The following is a 23,357-nucleotide window of genomic DNA, read 5'->3' as shown; positions in this document are numbered from 1 at the left end:
GATAAATCCAGTAGAAATAGGCAAAATAGGAACTCATAATTTTTGTGTTCTTAAATCAGGTATTCCTCTTCTCTGAAAAACACCAAATGCTTGTAGTATATATATATTTATTTCTAATTGCTGTAGAGTCATACAGTGATGCACTATTAAACCCTATTGTTGGGCCAATTATACATTCATCTGCATGCTACATGACTGTTTTGCTACATTGTAAGTCAACCAACAGTAATTACTACTCTTTAATATTGTGGCTGTGTTAAATGGAATTGCTCTTCTGCAATTTAAAAATGTGTAGATGCCAAGTGATGATGCAGTGAAGCGAGTACTTGGTGGAGAGAAGGTGGACTTCAAGACTAAAGCCAGCACCTCCAGGTCCCAGGACAAGGAGAACAGGGAAGAACGTGAACGTCACCTAGATAGAGAGGTGAGAGTCATCAGCTCCACTCAAAAGCTGCTTTCAGACTTGCACTAAACTGTAGAAAATCTCTAGAATTTTCTGAAGGGGCTGTGAGAATATAGAGTCACTTGCTGTGGATATTCTCCAGTGTTTCTCCTTCCAGCCCCCGGTATTCTCACATGGGCTCTTAATGAGCCCATGTGAGAATACAGCAAGAGATTCTCCAGAGGATTCACTGTGAACGAGTGGGCGTTTTGATGACACGTGACAGATGCGAAACTGGGAAAAAAGTATACAAAGATATCAGGATGAAAAAGATCTGCCATAAACGTAGAAGACGAAGATACAAAGATGTCAACTTCAGAAGGCAACGAGAATCGAGAGGTTTTGGCATTAATGGGCCGAGCAGTGACGACGTGATATAAACAAAAATGCATTATCTCTGTAGTGGAATGTATTCATCATGTTCTGTGTCCTGCCTGCTGCACCAGCCCTCACCTGAACGCTCTGGAGATTTCTGTGTTGTTGTGAACACATCTGAGCAGAGAATTTGGCATTTTACACATACGGCTCAGTCCTATATGGCCTGATGTGTATTTTCAATGTTAACCTTTAGCTTTGCTAGCTGCAGGCTTGTTTTAAAAACAAACTTATACAAACTTATTGTTCAAATGATGGGTCTTCCAGCATGTGGCTTTGACTCACAATAAATTCTCACCCAATGTTTTGATGTCCATTATTTCAGGAAAAGAAAAAGATTTCAAAGCACAAGGGTGGCGTGGACCATAAGGACCCAGACCAGCCCAAAGAGCAGGAGAGTCAACAAAGAGACGGGGAAAAGGAGCACCAGGCAGACAGAGACAAACACCACCGCAGTGAACAGGAACACGGCAAAGAACGTGACAAAGACAAGAGCCGGGAGCGAGACAAGGACAGAGACAAAGGACGAGTTAAAGACAGGGACAAGGTGAAGGACAGAGAGAGGGATCGAGAAAGGGAAAAGGACAAGGACAGGGGTAAAGAGCGAGAAAAGACAAAGGAGAAGGATTCCCAAAGAGACTTGGAAAAAGACAAGGAAAAACGAAGAGACAAAGAGCGGGAGAAAGAGAGAGAACGACACAAAGAGAGGGAAGAGAGCAGCAAAACTGTGAATGGAGATAACAAGGTGCGAATCTTAAATCCACACATATTTGACATGTTGGCCATAAGAGACATTATTAACATTTAATGTGTTGTTTGTGCTTAGTCCAGAGAATCAGAGGAAACGACGAGCCCAGAAGAGCCCAGCAAAACAGCCAAACCCGTACCAGCTGTAAGTTCTAGCCTCTGCCCCAAAGTACACACCTTTACATTTACACTTTTACATTATGACATTGAGATTATTTGATTTTCTCATCTCATCTCAAATCATGATATCATTCTTCTATGAATTAAGAATTAGGAATCAGAGTCAGTCTCAGGATTTATGTCTACATAGTTGAAAAATAAACAACATTTTATTCAGGTTATAACAAAACACATTTATTTTTTTAATGTTGTGCCTCTTGTTCATCCAAGGAGCCAACCCCAGCTGAAGAGGTATTTAACCCTGCAGAAACAATCAATAGAAAATTAGACTTGTATTCTTGTAGCCACTTAGCGTTAAAATGCCTTGGGCTGGCTGGTTGCTTGCTCTAGTGCTAATATGGGCTTTAGTACATAGGACACGAGGTGTTGTTCCCTCTTACTAACTGTGTAATTAATAGGTGTCGCATAGCGTAACGCTGTGTTCTTCTCTGTGTACAGCCTGCAGAAGCAGTTGAAAACCAGGTAAGAGCTTAACTCTATTTCAATGGTTCAATAACACCTGTCTTTTCAGGAAATGATGCATGAAGTGTCATGTGACTTCATAAGCAACTTGTATGCCTCCGGCTTGATTTTGTAAATTTGCTCTTTATTGTGCATTTAGCATCTGTGCTGCTGCCACGAGGGGGAATCCCTGTGTGTGAGCCGTGCAGGCGTTTACTCTGGATCACATTTGAAATGCTAAACAGAAATCCAGCCAGTGCTCTGACAGACTTTTTACTAACCACTAATGACATGAAGCGTCCTGTGTGTTTTATAGTATTGATTGATAAAATATAGCCTTTCTATATATTCTAATCACAACATATAGCTCCATTTCCGGCTTTATTTTGATACAGTTTTGTTACAGTGGTGGTTTATTGTTCTGTTTATTTCTGTTTATTGTTCTACAATATTATTTTGTGTTGCTCTGGAGCACCTGTCTTCCTAACTCTATTTCTGTATTGTTTTTGCTTGAGGTCTCTGCAGACAGTTTAATTTCAGGTGTTAAAGCTTTCAGTGCTTCCAGTCCGTTTTCTGTGCCTCACACCAACAACATTCTGTCATTTTCTTTTCTTGTTTTGTTTTCCCTGCTAGAATGTTGCTACGTGCTGCAGCCACACTTTGCTTTTCTTTCTTTACAACTTTTAATCTTTGCGATTTGCACAGAGATTTGTGCTTAATAGCGCCATGGCGTACCTCAGTGTACCTTCAATGTAACTAAAGAAAATGATGAGTGATCATGTTCAGCGTGATAGAGAAGACGTGTGTCCTTTCACTTCTTACTATTCTCAAGTCGTATCTTTGTCCTGCTTGTCTTTTGTCCTCTTAGTCCGACAGTCCAGCTAGAATACCCCGGCCTTCGTCTGCTAAAGGGCAGAGGCGGAGACCTAAAATCGGAGATCAAGGTAAACTCCCAAACTCCTTCTTCCCCAGACACCCTACTTCTATCACCTATAGCAACAAGGCAGATCTCATGTAGTTAGTAGAGATGTTTAATATAATGACTGCTCTTTAAAGACAGAATGGAATTGTAGTATAAAAGTTTTTTGGTGTAAATTGAAAGAAAGGCAATACAATAAAAAAAACATTTTACACTTGAACATTTTCCTTCAGAGATTATAGAGATACACAACCTGTTAATTCCCCAGTATTTCACAGGGGCACTCTAACTTTCAGTGTTGTATTATAATAGACTCCTTGTTTTTCTTTCTGCTGTCAACAGATGAATCTGACAGCGAGGGAGGTAAGAGTTCCCTGTCTGTCTCAACCAGCTGCATGCAAACATGATTTTTAACATCTACTCAAGAATGTGTGCTCTTTAGCTCCGTGCACTTGATCTCAATTATATTCAGAGGACTGTCATGGTTAACTGCAACAACTGAGAAGGAGACTACTGACACTGATCTCTCTTATAATTAAACAAATAACCCACACAATGTTTTTTTAATGACTTCTAATCAACTGACCACAGTTACAGTATGACTTTCAATGCCCTGAAAACCCCCTATAAACTTTGTTAGCTCCCTAATCTGATCTAATATAATCTGAAAACCATCAAAGAAATGTTTTCCTTAGAAAGTCCCTTCGGGTTCACACTCCACATTGAGTCAGAGAGTGAGAGAGTGAGTGAGTAAGTGAGAGACTCACCCAGTGATTAAGGGGGATGGTGTTCTTTGTTAAAGCATGTGAGCAAGTCAGTCAAGTTTGTTTGTAAAGCCCAATATCAGATTTGGTGTCAACAGTCCCTCACCCAGCCTGAACTCTCGTGTGTAGAGCGGGAGCCGTATGTGGGAAAAAGACCTTTCAGAAATAAACACAAAAGTTATAATAGTTTGTAGAAATTCCATAAAATTCAGCGTTAAGTCCAAATGGATTAAATCTTTCAAAAGTCCATTAATCAGGCTTCATCTCATTCAGAATCCCAGAGAAAAATAAGCAAATTTTGCCAACTTGGCAAAAGCAAGAGGAGCCAGTGGGTTCACAACCGGGCGCACGACAGAAACAAGGGAAGGTCAGGGTAAGACTTCAGGGAGCAGCTGTACCTCAGAGCGACTTCTCTAAGAGCAACTGGAAGTTAATGAAAACATAACCGACGCTGCATGAGAAAACTTTAAGGGTTATTTATTCATGACCTGCTTAGATCTTAGAGTGGTACTTAAAACCAGGCCTAAAAAACATCTCTGGTTAAAAGCTTCAAACCTGTTTCACCTCTGATGTAGTCAGAAGTGAATGTGCTCTGTCTCACCACACACAACCGTCTTTTCACGTGACGCTAAGAACATCTGTACATCACTACATTCAGATGTGAAGTTAAAACTACAGAGGGTCGGCAAAGACAAGATTTCTTCGGGGGGGGGGGGGGGGGTTTATTGAGGTTTTAACGCACATGAAGGACTGCAGGGAATTTTGGATCAGAGCATGAGTTGAAAGTCAGTGCAAAGAGGTGAATGACTCTGCGTGTAGGTGTTTGTTGGTGGAGCTTTTTCAGAGCCGTAGCATTTAAGACAAAGAAAAGGTAATTGGTACGAAGGTGTGCCCTTAAGTCTCAGTATTCATTATGCCATGATTACATTTAATCCTTGCTATATTATACTGAGCTGTGACTGTTTCCTTTCACAGACGGAGATGCTCAATTAACCCAGAGACCTGTTCCTCAGGAAAATGGAGACGCGGCAGGCTCCTCGGTGCCACTTGACACAGCTTCCAGGTCTGTACAGTCGTCAACACCTCCCCCCCACCTAGCAAACTGTTCACTGAGGTTGTTGCAGCTGTTGTACGGCGCAGATGTAGTGAGGACACAAATACAGACATGCAGGCAGGTGCTTTAAAGTGAGGTTATTAGAAGATAAGGTGATAGCACAAGTTTGCAGATAGAACATGGAGAACGGGACCATTTGGCACGGGACTCTGGGAAAATGGCTCGTATATATGCAGGAGAGGTGATGAGGGGACGGGGAATACGTGTGAGGTTGAACAGAGATAGAGAGTAGGAGACATGTGATTGGAACAGGAAGGAAAGATAAGGCCATCTGGTGGCTGGATGGAAAGTGGCGGGAGACCAGAGTAGATATGAAATATGCAGGGCTGAGACTGATACTAACCAATAGTAATGCTCCATTGACCAAACCACCACTCCCCATTCCATATCACCGACTTCCATTGCTCTCATAAGATGCTAATCTGTCAAACATGTACATATACGTGAACACACTATAACCAGTACCTGGACAATATTCAGTGTAATGCAACACTGCGCAGAATAAATATATTATTTATAATTCAAAATGTTTTGATGCGTCAGTCATGTTGTTTCAACTAATTATAGTAATCAAGTAATTTAAGAGGGTTTAATTTGAGTATTATTACATTTCATTGTGGTACATCGCTTTATTAATTGTGTTGTTTATTTAAAATTGTTTGAGCTTTGCTTCTGAAACCAATCCAGGATCGATTCCAGTATATTTTACAGTTGAATAATTGACCTTAATTTGGATAATTGTGAATGTTCTGTTCTATTGTTTTTTGGGGGGGCAGCTGTGCTATCCCAGTTTTACTGTTTTAATACTGTGAAAGTTTATTGTTCTAGGTAATTTTCCAAAGATTGTTATCCCAGAAGGACTCAGTGTAGCTGTCACAAAGTAGACATGTGGCAAATCTCACAGAGAATTTGTCTTGTAAAAGGAGACAAGAAAAAACAAACCACCTTGTTAGACGAAACAAAAACTACTTGTTTTTATGCTGACACGTTTACTTTTTAAAATGTGTTAGTTTAACAGCTTATTTGAATAATGTGTACAATCCTTTAATCCTGCAGCAACAGACGAATACCACGGCCCAGCAGCGCTCGCCCAGCACCTCCTCGAGTCCGGAGACAGGAAAGTCACCCTGATGTGACCTCAGCTGAGAGGTGACTTTACCACACACACACTCACTAATGTCACAATTATATTTGTTTACTGGCAAAGACGAATGCCTCCTCTTCTTTGTGAAAAAATTCCCAGTTTGAAAACTGGTCTTGTTCCAGCCCTTGGGACGGATTAATCACTAAAGCAGCTTTCAGACATGCACTGAACTCTGGAGATTTTCTACACTTTCTCCAAAGGACGTGCATGTGCATACCTCACACTTTTACAGTAAGAAATAAGTGAAGCTCTTTGTCTTTTTTCCCCCCAGACTGTCCAGTGCCAAGCCTTCAGCACCTGTCATCATGGATGGGAAGAAGCTGTCTGAGGATGAGGAGGATGAAGATGAACAATTTGTCGTTGAGGAGGTGGTCCCTCGACTCTCAAACGCTCCTGAGATGGAGGTGGTGAGTAACTTAAAGAGGGATATCTTTTAATATCGCGGAGAAACATACGTCTGGGAGATATTTACCCTTTTATTTTCTATTACAGGATCCTGCACAGGAACTCCACAGTGAAGAGAAACACGGTACAGTCCAATTTCCTTTTATTTTGAAAAGGAGCATTGATGCCCTCTGATTTCTCTCCCACCTGTGGTTTGATGAAATACATCTTTCACTTCTCCTCTCATTGTTTCTGTCCGTCTAGGTGGTCTTGTGAAAAAGATAATCGAGACCAAGAAAGACTATGAATTGTCACCATCCTCCCCCAAATCTAAAGAGCAGGTACGTACTGTTATTGTAGTAGTTGTACCCCATCTCCACAAGAGGGCAGTGTCAGTCTAGTTCTGTTGTGTTAAACCTCCCCGTCAGTTCCACCAACCATTCTTTCCAGAAAGTTACGTGCCCACTGCAGCGCTGGTTATTATCAACAGAAAAATAACAACAAATGGAGTGTAGAGGTGTAATTGCACTGACTTAAAATCGCAAAAAAACATATTCCCCTTCAGTGAAGCTGAAGGGCTGATAACCAGCCAAGCAAGCACGGCCCCTCACAGACCACACACACAACCGACACGCACATCAAGATGTCTGGTGCAAAATGAGCTTGTTTTCTGGGGTTGCTCCTATCACAGGTATGCTGGGTAGTGTGAGAGTTTTTCTTCTCTGCTGTGTACACTGTGAGGAAATCTGCCATCTGAGCAGGGAACTTAAGCGCAATCCTGGAGACTGTTGTGGACTAATGAAAACAGTTGCTGCACAAACATCCTTTTCTGTCTTTCATATTTTCCGTCTTGCCATGAATGTGTTTGATAAAAAGGAATCGGGCGTTTATAGAAAGACTTTCCTTCTCGTCTCCTCTCACTTCATATTAGACACGATACACAGGCTTTTTCTAAGGTGACACATTGCCGATGCTTTTGTGTTTCCCTTTGTCAGCTTATTTATTAGCCAGAAAGCTGGTGCTCCGTCATCAGTATTTAGAGTGTGAATTGGTGTGAGACTTACAGTTTGGTCTGTCGTCCATGGTGTGAGGTGGCGTACACTGTCTGCTTTGGGTGGTCCTCTCCACTGAAGCATACTCTCCCTGCATCCCTTCCTAGCTGACCACCCTGACTCCAATGGATGCACTGTTTTTGACTGTCACTCATGCACAAAGGCCCCTGATCCATCCCCTCCCGACTGCGGCCTCAGACATCATCCCTCATAACTCACACCTGACGTTGTCTCAGTCTGGCCACCAGTTAGCTGAAATAGCCTGGCACGATTTTACCAGCTGTGTTAAATATAGTTTTTAACATACGGCACACATACATGGTCCAACCAAACATGCATACGTCGACACACACCAGCAAAGTACCCAGGTCTTTGTGTAACATGAGCGTAGCCTTGTAGAGTTTATCCTCATTTTCTTAATGCAGCCTCCTCAGCTTTCAGCGGTTCCAAACCTTCATTCCAGGGTATCCTGTACGGTCTGCAGGGGCAGCTTAGAGCAGGTACATCTGCACACAGGACCAGTTCCAGTCCACCCCTCCGTCATTACTGGCCTTGCCTCGTCAGCTGTATAAAGAACTATAATGACTTCCTTCCTGACATGAAAGGGTGGAGAGGTCAGCTTAATGGAGTCGGGTTTTTTTTCCTCTCGTAATTACGGTAAAACACGCAGGGACAAAAATGTAAATATTGAGCTTCCTCATTCTGTGTGGTATGGCAGGTTTGAAATTTCAGCTGGCGCGATTCGTTTTGAGAAGCTCTGATATTTGTCATAACTCTAATATTCAACTTCACGGTCAGGGCCAGCCTCTAGTCATTTCTGAGCTTTGGTATTTCTATCCTGCACTGATGTAAAAAGAGGGAATACCTACACTATCAAATGACCGTGTTTTGCTCTCTCCTGCCACTGTGTGTGTGCGACCAAGCACTTTGCTGTATATTTATGGGGACGACCTTTCTTGCGACCCTTCAGCGGCAGTGTATATTATTCCAAGATACTTCTCTTCTTATTTAGACAGAATCTGCCCCCTTGCAGCAGCTGCGTTTTCATAAGAATTTTTGTGTACTCTTCCCCCCCCTTTTCTTTACCCCCATCAAATTAGCCTTGATGAAGGTTTGTAATGTATAAATAAACCCTGTGGCGTACAAATGGACGGCTGTTGAGTGAGAGGCATGGAGGAGAAGGGCCAGAATACTCTCTGCAGAATTGTCAAGAAAATAAATACTCCCCTCTCCAGACCTCTGCGTCTTCATAAACATCCAGCGTTTCTTTGTGGAAACATAAGGAAATGACCTTGTGCCATTCCATTAGTCGTATTACTTTTGTAGAGTTCATATTGACCTGTCAGGAATTTGGCCAGGTTCATGATGAGTACCTACCTGAAGCAGCCACGGTCGGTTATCAGCACGGACCTCAAACGCCATTTAAATTAGCCTTTTCCCTCCCTGAGAATGTTTGAATGGTAAACCGTTTTATTTCAACATAGTTTTCCATTGTCTGTTATTAAAGCCATTGGTCCCTAAGGAATCCCCCCCACTTCACCCCCGCAGCCCAGGGGGGTGATCTCAGTCGTCTCCCCGAGGGGCTACAGTGACCTTGCAACAACATCCTGTAACCTCGCTGGCTGTAGGTTCTCCTCCTCACCTCACTGACTGCAAGCTATTTTTATGATGTAGCTCGACTCCTATGAAAAAATGGCGAGGAAGCCCATAAACCAACGTTGGGAGCGGATCCTCGTCCCCATGCTCGGCTCGCTGGCTCACATCTCAGATCCGCCTGAAGAACACACTGTTAGAATCATCAAGGTGTGTGTCAGTGTCTCCGAATGAGCATCAGCAGCCAAGAGAATTGTTCCCAGAAACTGCAGAGCGGTTCTATGTGCTCTTCAGTGATCCGTCACGTAGTTGCAGGCGGTGATGTGAGATTAATTCAACTCATGTTAAAGATAAAGATCGATGGTTTCTGCAGCTTGTTTTTCATGTGCCACCAAACCACCATAACTTTAACTTCACCTTATGTTGATTAATCTGTATTTATAGTCGAAGCAGCGCTAATCAGAGTTTATATATATAATGTCTGTCATCCCGTCGGCCCAACCGAAGTGCAGCTGAGAGACAAACAGCAATGTGTGAGTCTTGTTGCCTCTTAGTGGAAGCTGATTTCTGATTATTAGCTATACAGCGAGTGTGTACATTTTTGTTTTCCTAGTTAATGATACCCCAGAGGTTGCTCCATCACACTGACAGGTCCTGTGCTTGCAAACCGTTTTTCTTGTCAGGGGAAACTTTGAAGAATGTTTATTCTCTTGTGCCAGAAAATCCCTCTAAGTCACCCAGAAAGCACCCTTTTGCACGTATTTCTATTAAGCTGATTAGACCTGTGATGACTTTGTAGTTTGCCTCGCAGTGTTATGGTACGTCCATGTTGTCCCTCTTTTGAAGCAGCAGCGTTTTTAATTATTGTTAGAGATTGACCTCAAACGTTTTGCCTTCCAACAACAATAAAGAAATCAAGATTGAATGATTAATTCATGCACTTTCCCAATGTACGAGATGATACTGAAGGAATGTGACGAGTCCACCTGCCTGTTCGAACATCAGACAGAGGCTCTGTCTTCTCCATTGCCTGGAGCTTTCACCATGTCTGAGATAATGGGAAAACCTGCTCCCCTTCCTCCCCTCTCACCTCCTGCTCCTCTGCGGTCACCACATCTAAATATTGTTCTGTGATCTGGGTGAGAAAAAGGAAAACTAGGAGCACACGGGTCTCGTAGCCCCCGACAGGGACCTCCATAAAGCAGTGATTTATATCCACCCGAACAGAGTGCACACGAACCAGGGGTCATGTTTTCACGCCAAGTTTTTTTATTTTCCAACAGAGAAGGAGAAAGGGGGGGGAGGCAGCGAGAGGACGGCAAATAGAATGAAGCCGCGGGTCCTGTCTGGGCTATGCAGAGCAAACCGCAGCCAGGCAGGCCGAATGAGCCGTAGAGTGTTTGTGTAGCTGCAGGGTTCACGGCGCCCAGTGGAAGCCACCCACCTTGCAGGGGGACCGCCGGGCCAAGGCATTTCAACCCTCACACTCTCGGGCCACCACAAGTGGGTAACGGAGAGTGCGGCTGTCAGAAATTTGTTACTTGCATACTGAAAAGAAACGATACCACACAATGTCGTTTGATTGCCATTTCTGCAGCGTGGTCTGGTGGAGTAAAGCTGCCTTTTTAAAATTGTAATCACTCGGTTTGTTTTAAGAGATGGCTCGATAAGGAAAGTCCCATATGCACCTTTCCATGTATAGGCTGCGTGACAGGGTGTGTGTTTTGAAGAGGAAGCTGTCATTAGTTCACACACTGTCGCCTGTCGGATTCCTGCTGCCTCATGAAGGCAGGGTCTCCCGTCTGTGGAGCCAAATGGCGCAAAGAGTTGAACTTGAAAGGATGAATAAGTGTAGTAGTTGTTACTCAATACTGTAGTAAAATAACCTCACTGCCACAGCCTGTTACTAAAATAAACAAGACTTTAAGACCAAGAGTGCGGTGTGTGTGTGCGCGTGTGTGCGTGCGTGTGTGCGTGCGTGTGTGTGCGTGTGTGTGTTTTTCACCTGATCCTTGGCTTGGTGTGTGTGTGTACCACTGTGTGCTTCACCTGATCCTTGGTGTGTGTGTGTGTGGCTTTATGGTTGCAATACTGAGTGCTTTCGCTTTGCGCGCACACACACACACACACACACACAAACATATACTCACACGCATACACTCAGAGGCCTTGCCAAGCCCAGCTGAGCAAACATCATTGGGTTTGCTCCTTGCCAAGGGAGGTCCTTCCCCGATACCTTCCTCTCCTTTTTCGCCATCAAGGGACCGAGTGTAATTGGGCTATAGCAGCCCCCCCCCACTCACACACACACACATGCACCCGAATGCACACCATACACTGGAAGCCTTCACCAGCAAGCCAACCAGCCCCCCCCCCCGACTTTGGCCAACACAATTCCGGCACGCGTTTGATCTTTATATATACAGCTAGGTTGGTAGAATTCCTGCCTAACATTTTTAGCCTTGAAATCCTAAACCACTAAATACAGCCCCTTGCTTCAGTCGCTGGCAAAGGTAGGATTCCTAAAGAGGGTTTATTATGTTTTGGTCTGGGGACACACAAGTGATGTTTGTGTGTGTTCTTACGGCTGTTTGATAAAGTGCGGAGTGAGATTATATCAAATCTTTTGAGTTTCTTACTTTGCCTAGTAAAATGAAATGAAGGGTTTCCTCTTCCTTGGACACCAACATGCACGCTCCTAGAATTTGTATTTGATGTTTACAGGCTTTGTAAGTTGGAAGTATTCTCACATTACACCCATCATTCCACCCTCACTTCCAGAACTGGGTGTCGGAAGCAGCGCGGAAGAAAGAGCGGGATGTGGTGACGAAGGAGATAGAGCGGCTGCGTGCATCCATCCAGACGGTGTGCCGCAGCTCCCTGCCTCTGGGGAAGATCATGGACTACATCCAGGAGGACATGGACGCCATGCAGGCTGAACTGAACACTTGGCGCCTGGAGAACAAGGAGCACGCAGAGGCCTTGCTGCAGGAGCAGAAGTGGGTTGACACATGCACAACACGCTTTAAGTAATGTGTTGTTGAAAAGAAAAATGTTATTTCCAGGAACGGTTTGTTTACAGATTCTCAAGCAAGGGTCATGTTTACTGATTCCTGTACTTCCTCTTCAGTGGTGCCTTCCAAAAATAATACTCATACTGTCTTGCAAAGAGGAGAGAAACAATGTCACATATTAAGGGATGTTTAATCAGTCAATCAGACTTTATTTATACAACACTTTTGATACAAACAAAATGTAACACAGTGCTTCACATAAAAACAACCCCCCCCCCCAAGTACGCACACACACACACTCACATGTGCACACTCACAGCTGCCACAGTCTAGATAATTGATGGAAAACACTGTGTCGTCATACTTTATCTTAAAATGAAACAGATGAGCATCTCTGAGCTGGTCAGTGTTATCTGCTGGTCACTTTGGGCAGTTTTTCAAATCCTTTTCAGGTAATTCATGTAGACGATTAACGATCTCTTCCTTGTTTGTGCGCGTGCGTGTTTGTTTGTGCTGCAGAGCGACAGACCGCGCCGTGGAGCCTCTCAAAGCCGAACTAGTTGAGCTGGAGCAGCTGATCAAGGACCAGCAGGACAAGATTTGTGCTGTAAAGTCCAACATACTGAAGAATGAGGAGAAGATCCAGAAGATGGTGACGGGAATGAATTCCTCTTCCAGAACCTGAAGGTCACTAACTTCTATAAATGCACTGACGACTTGTATAGGTTCGAACAGTTCACCCTTCAGAATCATGGCGAGGACATTTTTCTTGGAGGTTAATGTTGGACGGGACCAAACACTGCACTTTTATGTCTTTTTTTGAGGATGGACCCAAACACATTCCTTCACAACCAGGGTGGGAAAGAAACTTCATTCGTTGGTAAATAAAATCGTCATGCGTTGGTTTAGAGGTCAGACTTTATTCTAACATGTGATTAAATGGAAAAAAGTTTGGTGGTAAAGTCAGAGGTTTACTAGCTGCTTATCATAGAATAAATAAAAATGATCTTCCTCCTCCTAACCCCAACTTTTCCCCCTTGTTCTGAAACGGTGCCTTTCTGGATTGAGCCAGTGCACAGCTTATGACAGTTAGAATAGATAGTTGTGTTTAATGCTTGATTTTACCACACGTTCAAATATCTTTAGATTTAAAAATGTATTTCCTTCTTCTTCTTTCAATGCTGAGTAAAAATATAGAACACAGGAGGACAATTAATATGAATTATCTCTTTCTTTCATATAGAAATCATATTTTTTATGTGGAGGGTTTAATGTGTCTTAGTTGACTGACGTGATTGTATCATGACTGTGGTACCGTCCTTGTTTTGACTTTGTCCAGCGGTCTTTCCCATCTCCCTTTGTTTACCACAACATCTCAAACTCTTCATGTTGTAAAAAACAATACTGATAGTTCGCTTGTTATTTCATTCACTCTTCCACTTTTTACGCACCGTGGCACTTTGATGATGAGGGGGATCAGAAGAGGAACTTTTGAATTTTTTTTAGAAAAAACATTTTGGCAGCACAGCAGTGTTACATTCCTTTCCTCTCACAGTCGCTTATAAATATGTTATAACTCAAAACACAGGCAAGACATAGGACAAAAAGAAAGTATAGATCCATCTTTGCAGTGAGCATACAGGATAGCCACCATCATGGATGTCCCTCCGCTTTATTCGTATCGTAGAATTTGCCAAACTCATCCATTTTTGGGATGAACACAATGTTTGGTTAGATGGCAAATTTGTGTGTGAACTTTCAAACCCTTATAAATCGAAAAAAATCATACTTTACCAGCTCCTTCTTTAAGAGATGTGCTTTACACATGTAGCTAACATAGAAATATATATATGAAGCAATACTCGACTGATGACAGCAGTGAGAGATTAGAGTGTAGAGACGTCAGACTGAAAGTAACCACTGTCCACAGTTCTCCTCACCCTGAATGAAAAATGCAGTTATCATATTTAAGTAATAGTACAAATGTAATTTTACATCGTTGATACTTCCTTATATGCAGTTGCTACCTCTGTTAGTTCTGCTACAGAATTGCCTCCCAGAGGATTTAGACTGCTGGTGTTTTTAGAAAACAGTTGCTCTGATGAATGTAATTCTTCCCCCCCCCCCCATAATGACCAGCAAAGGCCATAATAACCACCGATAGCTACATGTTTTTGTTTTTTTTTGCCATGAAGTGATGATCTGACAGCTCTGGGGCTTCAATTTCCGCTGTCTCAGCGTTTAAACATTCAACACATCCGTGCTAAGAACATGAATTTGTTCTGTGATCTCTCTGATCTCATGGTTTAGTATATGTGAAGGTAAAAACTATTTGTAAATAAAAAATAATAATAAAGCCATAAATTGTGCATAGAACAGACTGTTTTGAAATTTAACCAACTTCCAAATAGCAAATTTGGTCATAACCTGTTTTTGCTAAGTAGTTTTTACAATAAGATAAAACAAATAGAGCTCAACTAATATCTTTCGAAAAGGGAAAATGTGGATTCTTCAGTGGGGAAATATCTTCATCAATGCTATTTATTTGAGAGCTCTTCAACATTTTAATTTACAATCATTTAGTCTGATTTTTACTCTATTTTCATATCAGTATTATATTTAGTCCACCAAATATAAATGAGAACATTTACCTCCTAGAAAATGAAATTTAAAAAATCCTTAAACTCCTGGAAAAGGGAGAATCTGCTTGTCCGTGTTATATGAAAGGACCATTTTCACTGTACACCTTTTGTATCATATCCTTGGTTTCTCTTTAAACTGTACATTATGTATATGTGGAGACTGTATCATAGTTCAGATAAATATATAATTTTGTAGTGGAGTGAAATAAATGGTTACATTGCAACATGTTGTTTTGTCTTCTCTTGTTTTCCAGTTGAAAGCGGTGACTGTTGCTGAGTTAGAAAAGATTTACAGACTCGAGGTTAAGTTCACTTTATAATAGAATCTTAATGTGAGGTCTGGATTTGCTTGAGTTTACATTATGAGTGAAATGATGCATGGCCCCGCTTTGCCATTTTGACAAGTTCCTGTAATATCCTCGTGGCGTCTGGTACGTCACACGCTTAAGGAGTTTCTTTTGAAGCCCGCTCTCCACCGCTGACAGAAGTAAAACATTTCACTTCCTTTTTCGGGCCCTCAAGCAACATTAGCGGCAACTTTTTTTTTTGTCTGACAAACCACGAAACAGCTGCAACACACACAAAACATATTAGGAGTCCACTTCTAACAGCTATTGAGCAAAGATTCGGACGGAGCGTTTGTGATGCAAGCTGGGAGATTTAGCTGAAGGCCCCTGTGAAGCAGGTGTGGACACCTGCTGCCAGCAAAGACTCTGGTCTCAGCAGGTGAAGTGACTTAAGACCTCGCTGCCTCTTCACTGTTCAAAACGCTGCAGTGGGTTTTGAATCTCACAATAGTTGGTGCTGCTAATGATGAGTGACTACACCTTTTACTCGGCAGTTAACCCCTAATCCTCACATGAGGCCAAGCTGAACGGTTTTAATCCTGAAAATGAACTCCACTTTAGGGGCAGTCAAATAGTAATCTGACTGCATTCTGTATTCACTGAATGGTTTAATCTTAGCATTGCGGTCTGTGGGCTCAGGTCTTAAGATAATATGAGTTTGAGTCTGGCTGCAAACTTACAATACCTCCACCACTGTCTGTAACATTGTGAGGTAATATTTTTGCTTGATTTCTTATAGAATTATGTGTAAACCTTGATGAAAAAAAAGGTTTGGTATCGATGACTAAGTGCAATTTTGTGCGGATCCAAATAAAACTCGAAACCTGTAAATATCACCAATATGTAGCTGAGAAACGTAACATGGCCTTAGGTATAACTCTTGGTTTAATTTAAGGGGACTGTTGGCCGATGTATATGCTCTACTTAGTGCAATGGAAGATAATAATGTGTCTCAAAACTGTACTGGACAACTGCAAAGTCTTTTATCAATACTTCAAATTCCTGCTCCGATATGAAACAATCTGTCAGTAACCTGTTCTCGACCGGGGGACACATGGGACTGTCGACCAGTCCATTGGTTTTTAGAGCACCGTCCGGGCCTCAGTGTCTATGGACCATAGCGTGAAGCCACGGCTGCATGCCTCTCTGGTGTGTGAGATGACTCACCACAAATTAACATGGTTACACCACATTTCGCTGCTCCCCTGACTACTTGCACGCAGCTTAACATAAGGCCCACACACACAAACATGGATATCCAGTATGTGCAGTGTATGTTTGAGTCATCAGGGGCCCTTCTGATCCTTCACTTTGAGCTTTACAATCAAAACAGTACCAGATAAAAAACATCCTATTCTCAGCAGTGTGTCTGTGTTTATCCTTTCTGAAGTTCTAATGATCTGTTAGGGCTGGACGATATGGCCAGAAATGATATCAAGATAAAAAAATGTTCTTAACAGGTGATATCGATAATTATCGGGATAAATGTCACATTATTATTTAACTTTAAAGACTCATTTGTGCTCCTGAGTGAAGGTTGTGGTTTTAGATTATTATTTATGATCAGAGAAGGTTACACGCTTAATAAACAGCAACATATTTAACAAATCTGAGGTAAATCAATGTGTTATTCCTCCTCATTGTGCTCACGAATAATAATTATATCAATATATAGAGGAACCCCTATTGAAATTATATTCTGATAAATATTGATAGTGTTTTATTGCCCAGCCCTTTGACCCATATCCTCTGACTTTGTTATTACTACACAACTTAAATAAAAAATTTGTATAAAGGACTAGTATAGAGGAGACTGGGGTAATGTTTGGGATTCATTATTATTATTATAAGTAGTAGTAGTAGTGGTAGTATTACTGTACAATTTTTAAAAAAGTCATTAAAATACACACCCCATGTTGGGTGTTTTAATATTTTAAAGACTTTACTTCCCTTTAATCAACAAAATAAAGTATGCTACTTGTATTGTTGTCATGTGAAGAAGACTAATATCAATATATGATCACATGATTCTAATTAATAACAGTAACAGGTATCGCTTCAGTGTAAAAGGACGTTTCCTCTTTAACTACGTGCAGCTGAACGTAGACAGGAAGTGAGCAGCAGCTGCAGCGTGCGTGGCGGATGACGTCACGCACTCGCTCCCGTTTGTTTATTTATATTGAGGCGTCGTCAACACAGAGGACGGACGCGTGTGTTCCGTGTGTTCGGTGCTCGGGACACATCGGGACACATCGGGACCAGGACCAGGACCATGGCGGACTCCGGTCCAGAGGCACCGGCGGACGGTGACGACCCGCCCAGTGCCAACCCCCCCCCGCTCATCACAGTGTCTGGTCTGCCCAGTGCCACCGCTGCAGGTAACACCGAGGACATGAGTCATCAGTCCTCACGAGACATCTGCATCATCTGCACATCTGGACCCTGTGTGTGTGTGTGTGTGTGTGTGTGTGTGTGTGTGTGTGTGTGTGTGTGTGTGTGTGTGTGTGTGTGTGTGTGTGTGTGTGTGTGTGTGTGTGTGTGTGTGTACTCGTACTCGTCTTTTACCTTATTAGGACCTTTTTCACTGACCTTGTCGGGACCAGTAGACCTCATAGGGGCTGTAGCACCTAATAAGACTGTGTGTGTGTGTGGTCTAGGTATTAGTCATGTTGTGAGGACCGTTATCTGTTTACACACTCACATTACGGGGACTTGTCTTCCTTATGGGGACAAAAAGTAAGTCCCTGTAACGTAAATCATTGAATGTTATTGGTTAGGGTTAGGCAAGTAGTTACCATGGTTAAGGTTAGAGTAAGTCTCCTGGAAATCAAGTGAAGTGGATGTGATGTCCTCTGAAGTCATGGAGACAGGACTGTGTGTGTTTGTTTGTGTTTGTGTAATGAGGTGTGGTCCCATAGATCCAGTAAACATCTAAACTTCCAGCAGTGTAATATGGTTACCGTGGTTACCGTAGCATTTTGCCATTAATAACACTGTTATGATTGATTGATCTAACAAGACGAGCTGTATATATGTTTTTTTTTTTAAACTCAGTAATAGCAACACATGTAAAATAATAATTATAATGTTAAAAACACTATATCCGTGCATTGGAAGCTGCTTGGTTACTGTGCACACCCCTTGTCGGTGCCGGCAGAAACATCAGGAACACATCCACTGCAGAATTACTGTTTGGTCCGTGTGACTTTGTCTATCCAGTCTCCACTCTGCAGCGGAGGCACCTGAAATATCTGTTTGAAAGCATCCAATGGAACACATTAATTATTTAGCGTACATCCACTTCTGTGTGCATGATATCTGATTATTGGATTATTATTATCAGGCGTTAGGATTGTGATGCCTCGATGTGTGTCCTCATCAGGCCGTAACCTGAAGGAATGGCTTCAGGAGCAGTTTTGCGACAAACCTCTGGAGCAGGACGACATGCGGCTGCACAACGCCGCCTACGTGGGAGATTTGGACACGCTGAGGAACCTGCTGCAGGAAGACGACTTCAGACGGTGAGGACGAGTTGTGCGTAAGGAGGAGGACTTCAGGAGGACACACACACACACACACATCTGCGGTGTTTGTCTCGGTGTGCGTGTGACTCCAGCAGAAGTCGTAGCTCCTCGTCCAGTGCGCTCATGTGTGGCAGCGAAGTGGTTTGTGGTTTCAGCGCCGTGTGGGTTTCTGCTCAGCATGTTTGCTGAGTGATGGCTGGAGTAGACACACACGCTGAAGAGTATGTCCTTACACATCCACACCACAACAGTCTTAATATACTGTACGTGCATAACGCGGGCCACATGTTGGGTGCTGTTGGCTTCATCACTTTGTTCTAATGGTGGGTTCCTCACTGCTTTTAGACTGTGGCCACAGCAGACACACAAACATGAGCACTCCCCCCCCGACTGTCCACATATAGAGACACTGGAACCTGCAGAGTCAGAGCCCGGATCAGCTCAGTGCCACAAACACACCTTGCAGTGGCCGGCCCACTTTTAACCTCATCCCCACAGTGGTTGTGTGCAGCAATCACACTTGCTTTCTATCTCCACACACACCCAACCCATTATTACTGGTTGAGACTAAAGTTCATATCTCTTACACAAGGTTTACACTGAGCTGTAAAACGGTTTTACTTCAATGGGTTTTCCCTGAACCGCCTTTCTCATGTTGACCAAAGTTCTTGAAAGTCATTTATTCTATCACGTAATTTTGGTAAATAAACAATTCTAGTTTTAAAGCGCATGTCTCACTCAGTGGTAAATTCAAGGTGCTATATAAAACACTTTCCAAGCAAAATAAAAGAGATACAAGAAAGAAATAGGATGAATCTGTATAAGAAATAATTTGAAGGAGACAAATAATACAAGTAAAATAAAAATAGAATAAAATACAATGATGGTATCATCTTGTAAAATAGTTCAGTCGAATGCACAAAGTTTTTCAATCTGGATTTAAAAGCTGCAACCATCCTAAAACCATCAGGCAGTTGGTTCCAGTGCTGGTGACTCAAAGCTGCTTCTCTATGTTCAGACCAAACACCAGTGAGCTCAAAGGTCTCACAGGGTTATATCGCAGTTATGCACTTAGCATATATGTTGTGTATTTGTGGACGCTCCATGAAAAAATTTGAAAGTCAGCAGTAAAACTTTCAAATCAACCCTGTGACAGCCAGTGTAGGAATTTAAGAACAGATTTTGAAATTGTTTTCTTTGTGTGGTTTTAAATGTGTAAGTGTGACAACTGTAATTTGTTGGATCTAGTTCTACAGCTAATAACCACGCCCGTCTGTCCCTGCCAGGCGCATCAATGAGAAGTCCGTGTGGTGTTGCGGCTGTCTGCCCTGCACTCCTCTGCGGATCGCAGCCACAGCAGGACACGCCGCCTGCGTGGCCTATCTGATCGCCCAGGGAGCCGAGGTGGACCTGGTTGACGTCAAAGGCCAAACGGCGCTCTACGTAGGCGTGGTTAACGGCCACCTGGAGTGCGTCCGGATCCTCCTCGAGGCCGGAGCGGATCCCAACGGAAGCCGGCACCACCGCAGCACCCCCCTGTACCACGCTGCGCGGGTGGGAAGGCTGGACATTCTGAAGGAGCTCATCCGGTGAGGACTTGGTGATTTAAATCTACAACAGAACATATACATGTCTTATTCTTACCTCTCGTAAACAGGTTGCATGAGAAGAGTTTACACATAATACTGGTAAATAAAATATAATTTATCTCAGTGAGTCTTGTGTTATCTTGTGTCTTGTTTAAAAACAAGTTGTGAAACTATATCCATGGTTCTCCCTCTGTCCAGGTTCAATGCTGATGTAGACATGGACCACCAGCTGAGCCCCCGGCTCCTCTTAAGCGCCCGCACCCTCAACACCTTGGTGGTGTGTCCCCTCTACATCAGCGCTGCCTACCACCACCTCCACTGTTTCCAGCTGCTGCTCCAGGCCGGCGCGCAGCCCGACTTCAACTACAACGGGCCTGTCTGCCACGAGGCTCTGACCCGTGGCCTGGCCTCCTGCCTGCTGGACGCCGTGCTGCGTCACGGGTGCGAGGTGGCCTTCATCCACCTGCTGCTGGACCACGGGGCCAACCCGGCTCTGGTGCCCTGGGATGAGTCAGCGCTGGAGGCTCCTAACCGAAGGAAGGTGGATCCTGAGGCCCTCGGGATCTTCCTGGAGGCGAGGAGTGAGTAAAGAAATGTGTGGGGGGGGAGAATTGGGAATTGTTCAAGGAAGGGGTTAGTCAGATTGTGATGCAGGAGAAATCGCACCGATCTGTTTTTATTTTAAATAGATTTTCAATTGTCAGAACAATACAGGGTAATTTGTTGTTTGTGATCAGGAGGAGCTCACATTAGTAACAACAATCAAAAACAGCTTCACACTGAGATAATTACATGATAATATGAAAGAAGAAATACCCTGTTATCACAGTGCAGCTGCTAAGGAGCTCCGCCCCTTTGCCTCCTCTCTTGTCAGGACGCCCTCGCCGGCTGACGCACTTGTGTCGGATCAGGATCCGGAGAGCGATGGGCAAGAGTCGCCTTGTCCACATACCTTCGTTACCCCTGCCAGGCCCCATCCAGAACTTCCTGCTTCACCGAAACTGACACCGCGCAGCTTCTCGTCTTCGACATCCAACACCATAAAAAAAAACAATCAATCTCAACGACAAGACACACGGATGCGAAACCCCTAATTATTCTCTAATAATAAACTGCTCTTAATATTATTTCTCAAACACTTCTGTTCCTGATCCTGTGATAATTTCATGGAATGCTTCCTAACTTGCTGAAGAAGCCTCGCTGTGTCCTGTATTGTGGAAAATGTGTGTGTATCCTAAATGTTTACCAGGGAAATGTCATGGTCGTGCTTTTCGTGTGTTTCAGCTCATTTACCACAGAGAGAATGTCATTTGTTCTGCTATTAAAACCTGCCATGTAATAGATATCCAGTTAAGAGGCAGAGGAACACGGATCCAGCTCATTTATCTGCAGTAAACGCAGAATTTAAACCTTTTACCAACTCTCAGCCCGAGTGCAACCCATCAATTTCAGTAGCCAGCGTTATCATTTAGCTTCTTTTGATGCATTAACCACATGGATTGGTTTGACAACGTAAGGGCTGGAGCATGCAAACTTCTAACTGTATAAACTGTGTTTACATTGACTGCAGGGGGGGTTGGTGATGGAGTATTTTTTTGTTTTTTGCCATATGCCTTAAGCTTGAGTTTTGGAAAATTGACTTTGAGATTGAACAAACCAAGATACCAATGATAAACCAGAGAAATAATGTAATTATGAACCTTAAATAAGCTGTTTGAGGTTCTGGATCCCGACCAAAACTAAAGAAGCAAGTTTACAGTCTGGGTCTGAATGTTAATGTGCGTGTTACCATCAAAAGCTTTCTAGGAAACTAGTGTTAAAGCACTTTTCAGGAAACTCCCTCTGTTGACGCTCACAATCTGTTGAAAAGTTAAATGTATTTCTAATGAATAGGTTTGTATTAATGGAAAGGACGTTGCCCTTCATGTGAGACTGTTTCTCACCTGCTCTCTGTTATCTGAGCTCTTTTTGTCCGTCCATTTTGCTTTGTATATCCCGTCTTTATTTCCATATGAAATGTGAATACTTCTACATTCTCTCCTGTGTGTTAATTGTTTAAAACCATGTGGGTGGGCTGATGCGCCACCGGAGATTCCTCGAAAGTAAAGGTCACTTTCCGTGCTTCCTGTTCTGTTGGCCATCTCCTGAAATCCACATGAGCTCCTCCTTTACTCACAACCCGTTCCAAGATCTGCTCTAGTCCATAATATCCCTGTTAATGTCCTGGATAGACTCTGGAGTTTAGGTTTGGTAGAGAAAAGATCCCCTCCATCAATATCAGGTCATTAAGAACTGAACCATAACAGAAGCCCTGATCTGACCTGATCAGAGTCACATGACGCCTCTTCAACTCGTCCTTCTCACATGAGGGTCCCTCTGGAACACTGTCCGAGTTTCTATCTTGTAGGGGGGGGGGGGAAGAAGAGAACTTTAGTCTTAGCAGACCCGGACCACAACTTTGCTGCATCATTATTTACCACTTTTAAATGATGCTAGAATGTCTTAATATAATTTCTATATGAGAGTCAGTCTAGCAATATTAATCAACTGAAAATTAAACGGGAGGGAGTTAAACACTTTGTTTGTTGGTCTAGAGTTTCTGGCCCAAGTGACCTCGACATTTCACTTGTGTGTTTTGTTGCCACACAAGCAGAGTGACACCGTCAATAAGGTTTTATAGTGAAATGTCACAAAATGATTTGTTAAGTCTACGTGGTTTTGTCATTTGGTTCAAATACTGCAACTATGTGCACCATCAGGATGAAGTGATGAACTAATAGTAGTTACGTGACTCGATGACATGTTGCACTATGCTTTGTTTTCATTGTGTTACATCTATCGTCCTGGATATGGGAGTTCAGTTCAACACACAATCATCCAAACCCCGTCCCATGAAGCAAACAACAGTGCGACACAAAGCAGTACACATATCACTATAATAATAATAATAATAATAGCGACACAAACAATCCAGTACATCTCACAAACATGAAACGTTGACAGACTGGGCTCCTAGTGGCCTCCTGTCTTATTCAGTGCTGCCATGGCTGCAGGCACCAGGCGTCTGTGGAATCAGACCCTGTTGC

General features: G+C 43.0%; 2 protein-coding genes across 4 annotated transcripts in view; both read left to right on the top strand.

Moving 5' to 3' along the window:
• Window positions 1-14,108, top strand: part of traf3ip1 (TNF receptor-associated factor 3 interacting protein 1) — an 18,316-nt gene extending 4,208 nt beyond the window's left edge. The window contains exons 4-18 of one of the 3 annotated variants that reach the window (XM_034575188.1): window positions 296-424; window positions 1,143-1,413; window positions 1,468-1,562; window positions 1,644-1,709; window positions 1,955-1,975; window positions 2,183-2,206; window positions 3,054-3,129; window positions 3,447-3,467; window positions 4,844-4,931; window positions 6,039-6,131; window positions 6,398-6,533; window positions 6,619-6,655; window positions 6,775-6,851; window positions 11,937-12,154; window positions 12,689-14,108. In XM_034575188.1, coding sequence (XP_034431079.1) covers window positions 296-424; window positions 1,143-1,413; window positions 1,468-1,562; window positions 1,644-1,709; window positions 1,955-1,975; window positions 2,183-2,206; window positions 3,054-3,129; window positions 3,447-3,467; window positions 4,844-4,931; window positions 6,039-6,131; window positions 6,398-6,533; window positions 6,619-6,655; window positions 6,775-6,851; window positions 11,937-12,154; window positions 12,689-12,854 — 1,518 coding nt within the window. In that variant the 3' untranslated portion in view covers window positions 12,855-14,108. Of the gene's footprint in view, window positions 1-295; window positions 425-1,142; window positions 1,563-1,643; window positions 1,710-1,954; window positions 1,976-2,182; window positions 2,207-3,053; window positions 3,130-3,446; window positions 3,468-4,843; window positions 4,932-6,038; window positions 6,132-6,397; window positions 6,534-6,618; window positions 6,656-6,774; window positions 6,852-11,936; window positions 12,155-12,688 lie in introns of all 3 variants that reach the window. The other 2 variants (XM_034575186.1, XM_034575187.1) reach the window with 2 other exon arrangements.
• Window positions 14,109-17,275: 3,167 nt separating this feature from the next.
• asb1 (ankyrin repeat and SOCS box containing 1) lies at window positions 17,276-22,306 on the top strand. The gene is made up of 5 exons (XM_034575189.1): window positions 17,276-17,536; window positions 18,541-18,679; window positions 19,969-20,271; window positions 20,470-20,852; window positions 21,146-22,306. Exons 1-5 carry the CDS (start codon window positions 17,431-17,433, stop codon window positions 21,274-21,276), a joined length of 1,062 nt encoding a protein of 353 aa, XP_034431080.1. The 5' UTR covers window positions 17,276-17,430; the 3' UTR covers window positions 21,277-22,306.
• The last annotated feature ends 1,051 nt before the right edge of the window (window positions 22,307-23,357 follow it).

Source organism: Hippoglossus hippoglossus, chromosome 21 (assembly GCF_009819705.1).
Source record: "Hippoglossus hippoglossus isolate fHipHip1 chromosome 21, fHipHip1.pri, whole genome shotgun sequence".
NCBI classification, from domain to species: Eukaryota; Metazoa; Chordata; class Actinopteri; order Pleuronectiformes; family Pleuronectidae; genus Hippoglossus; species Hippoglossus hippoglossus.
This window is presented reverse-complemented; position numbering and strand designations above follow the sequence as displayed.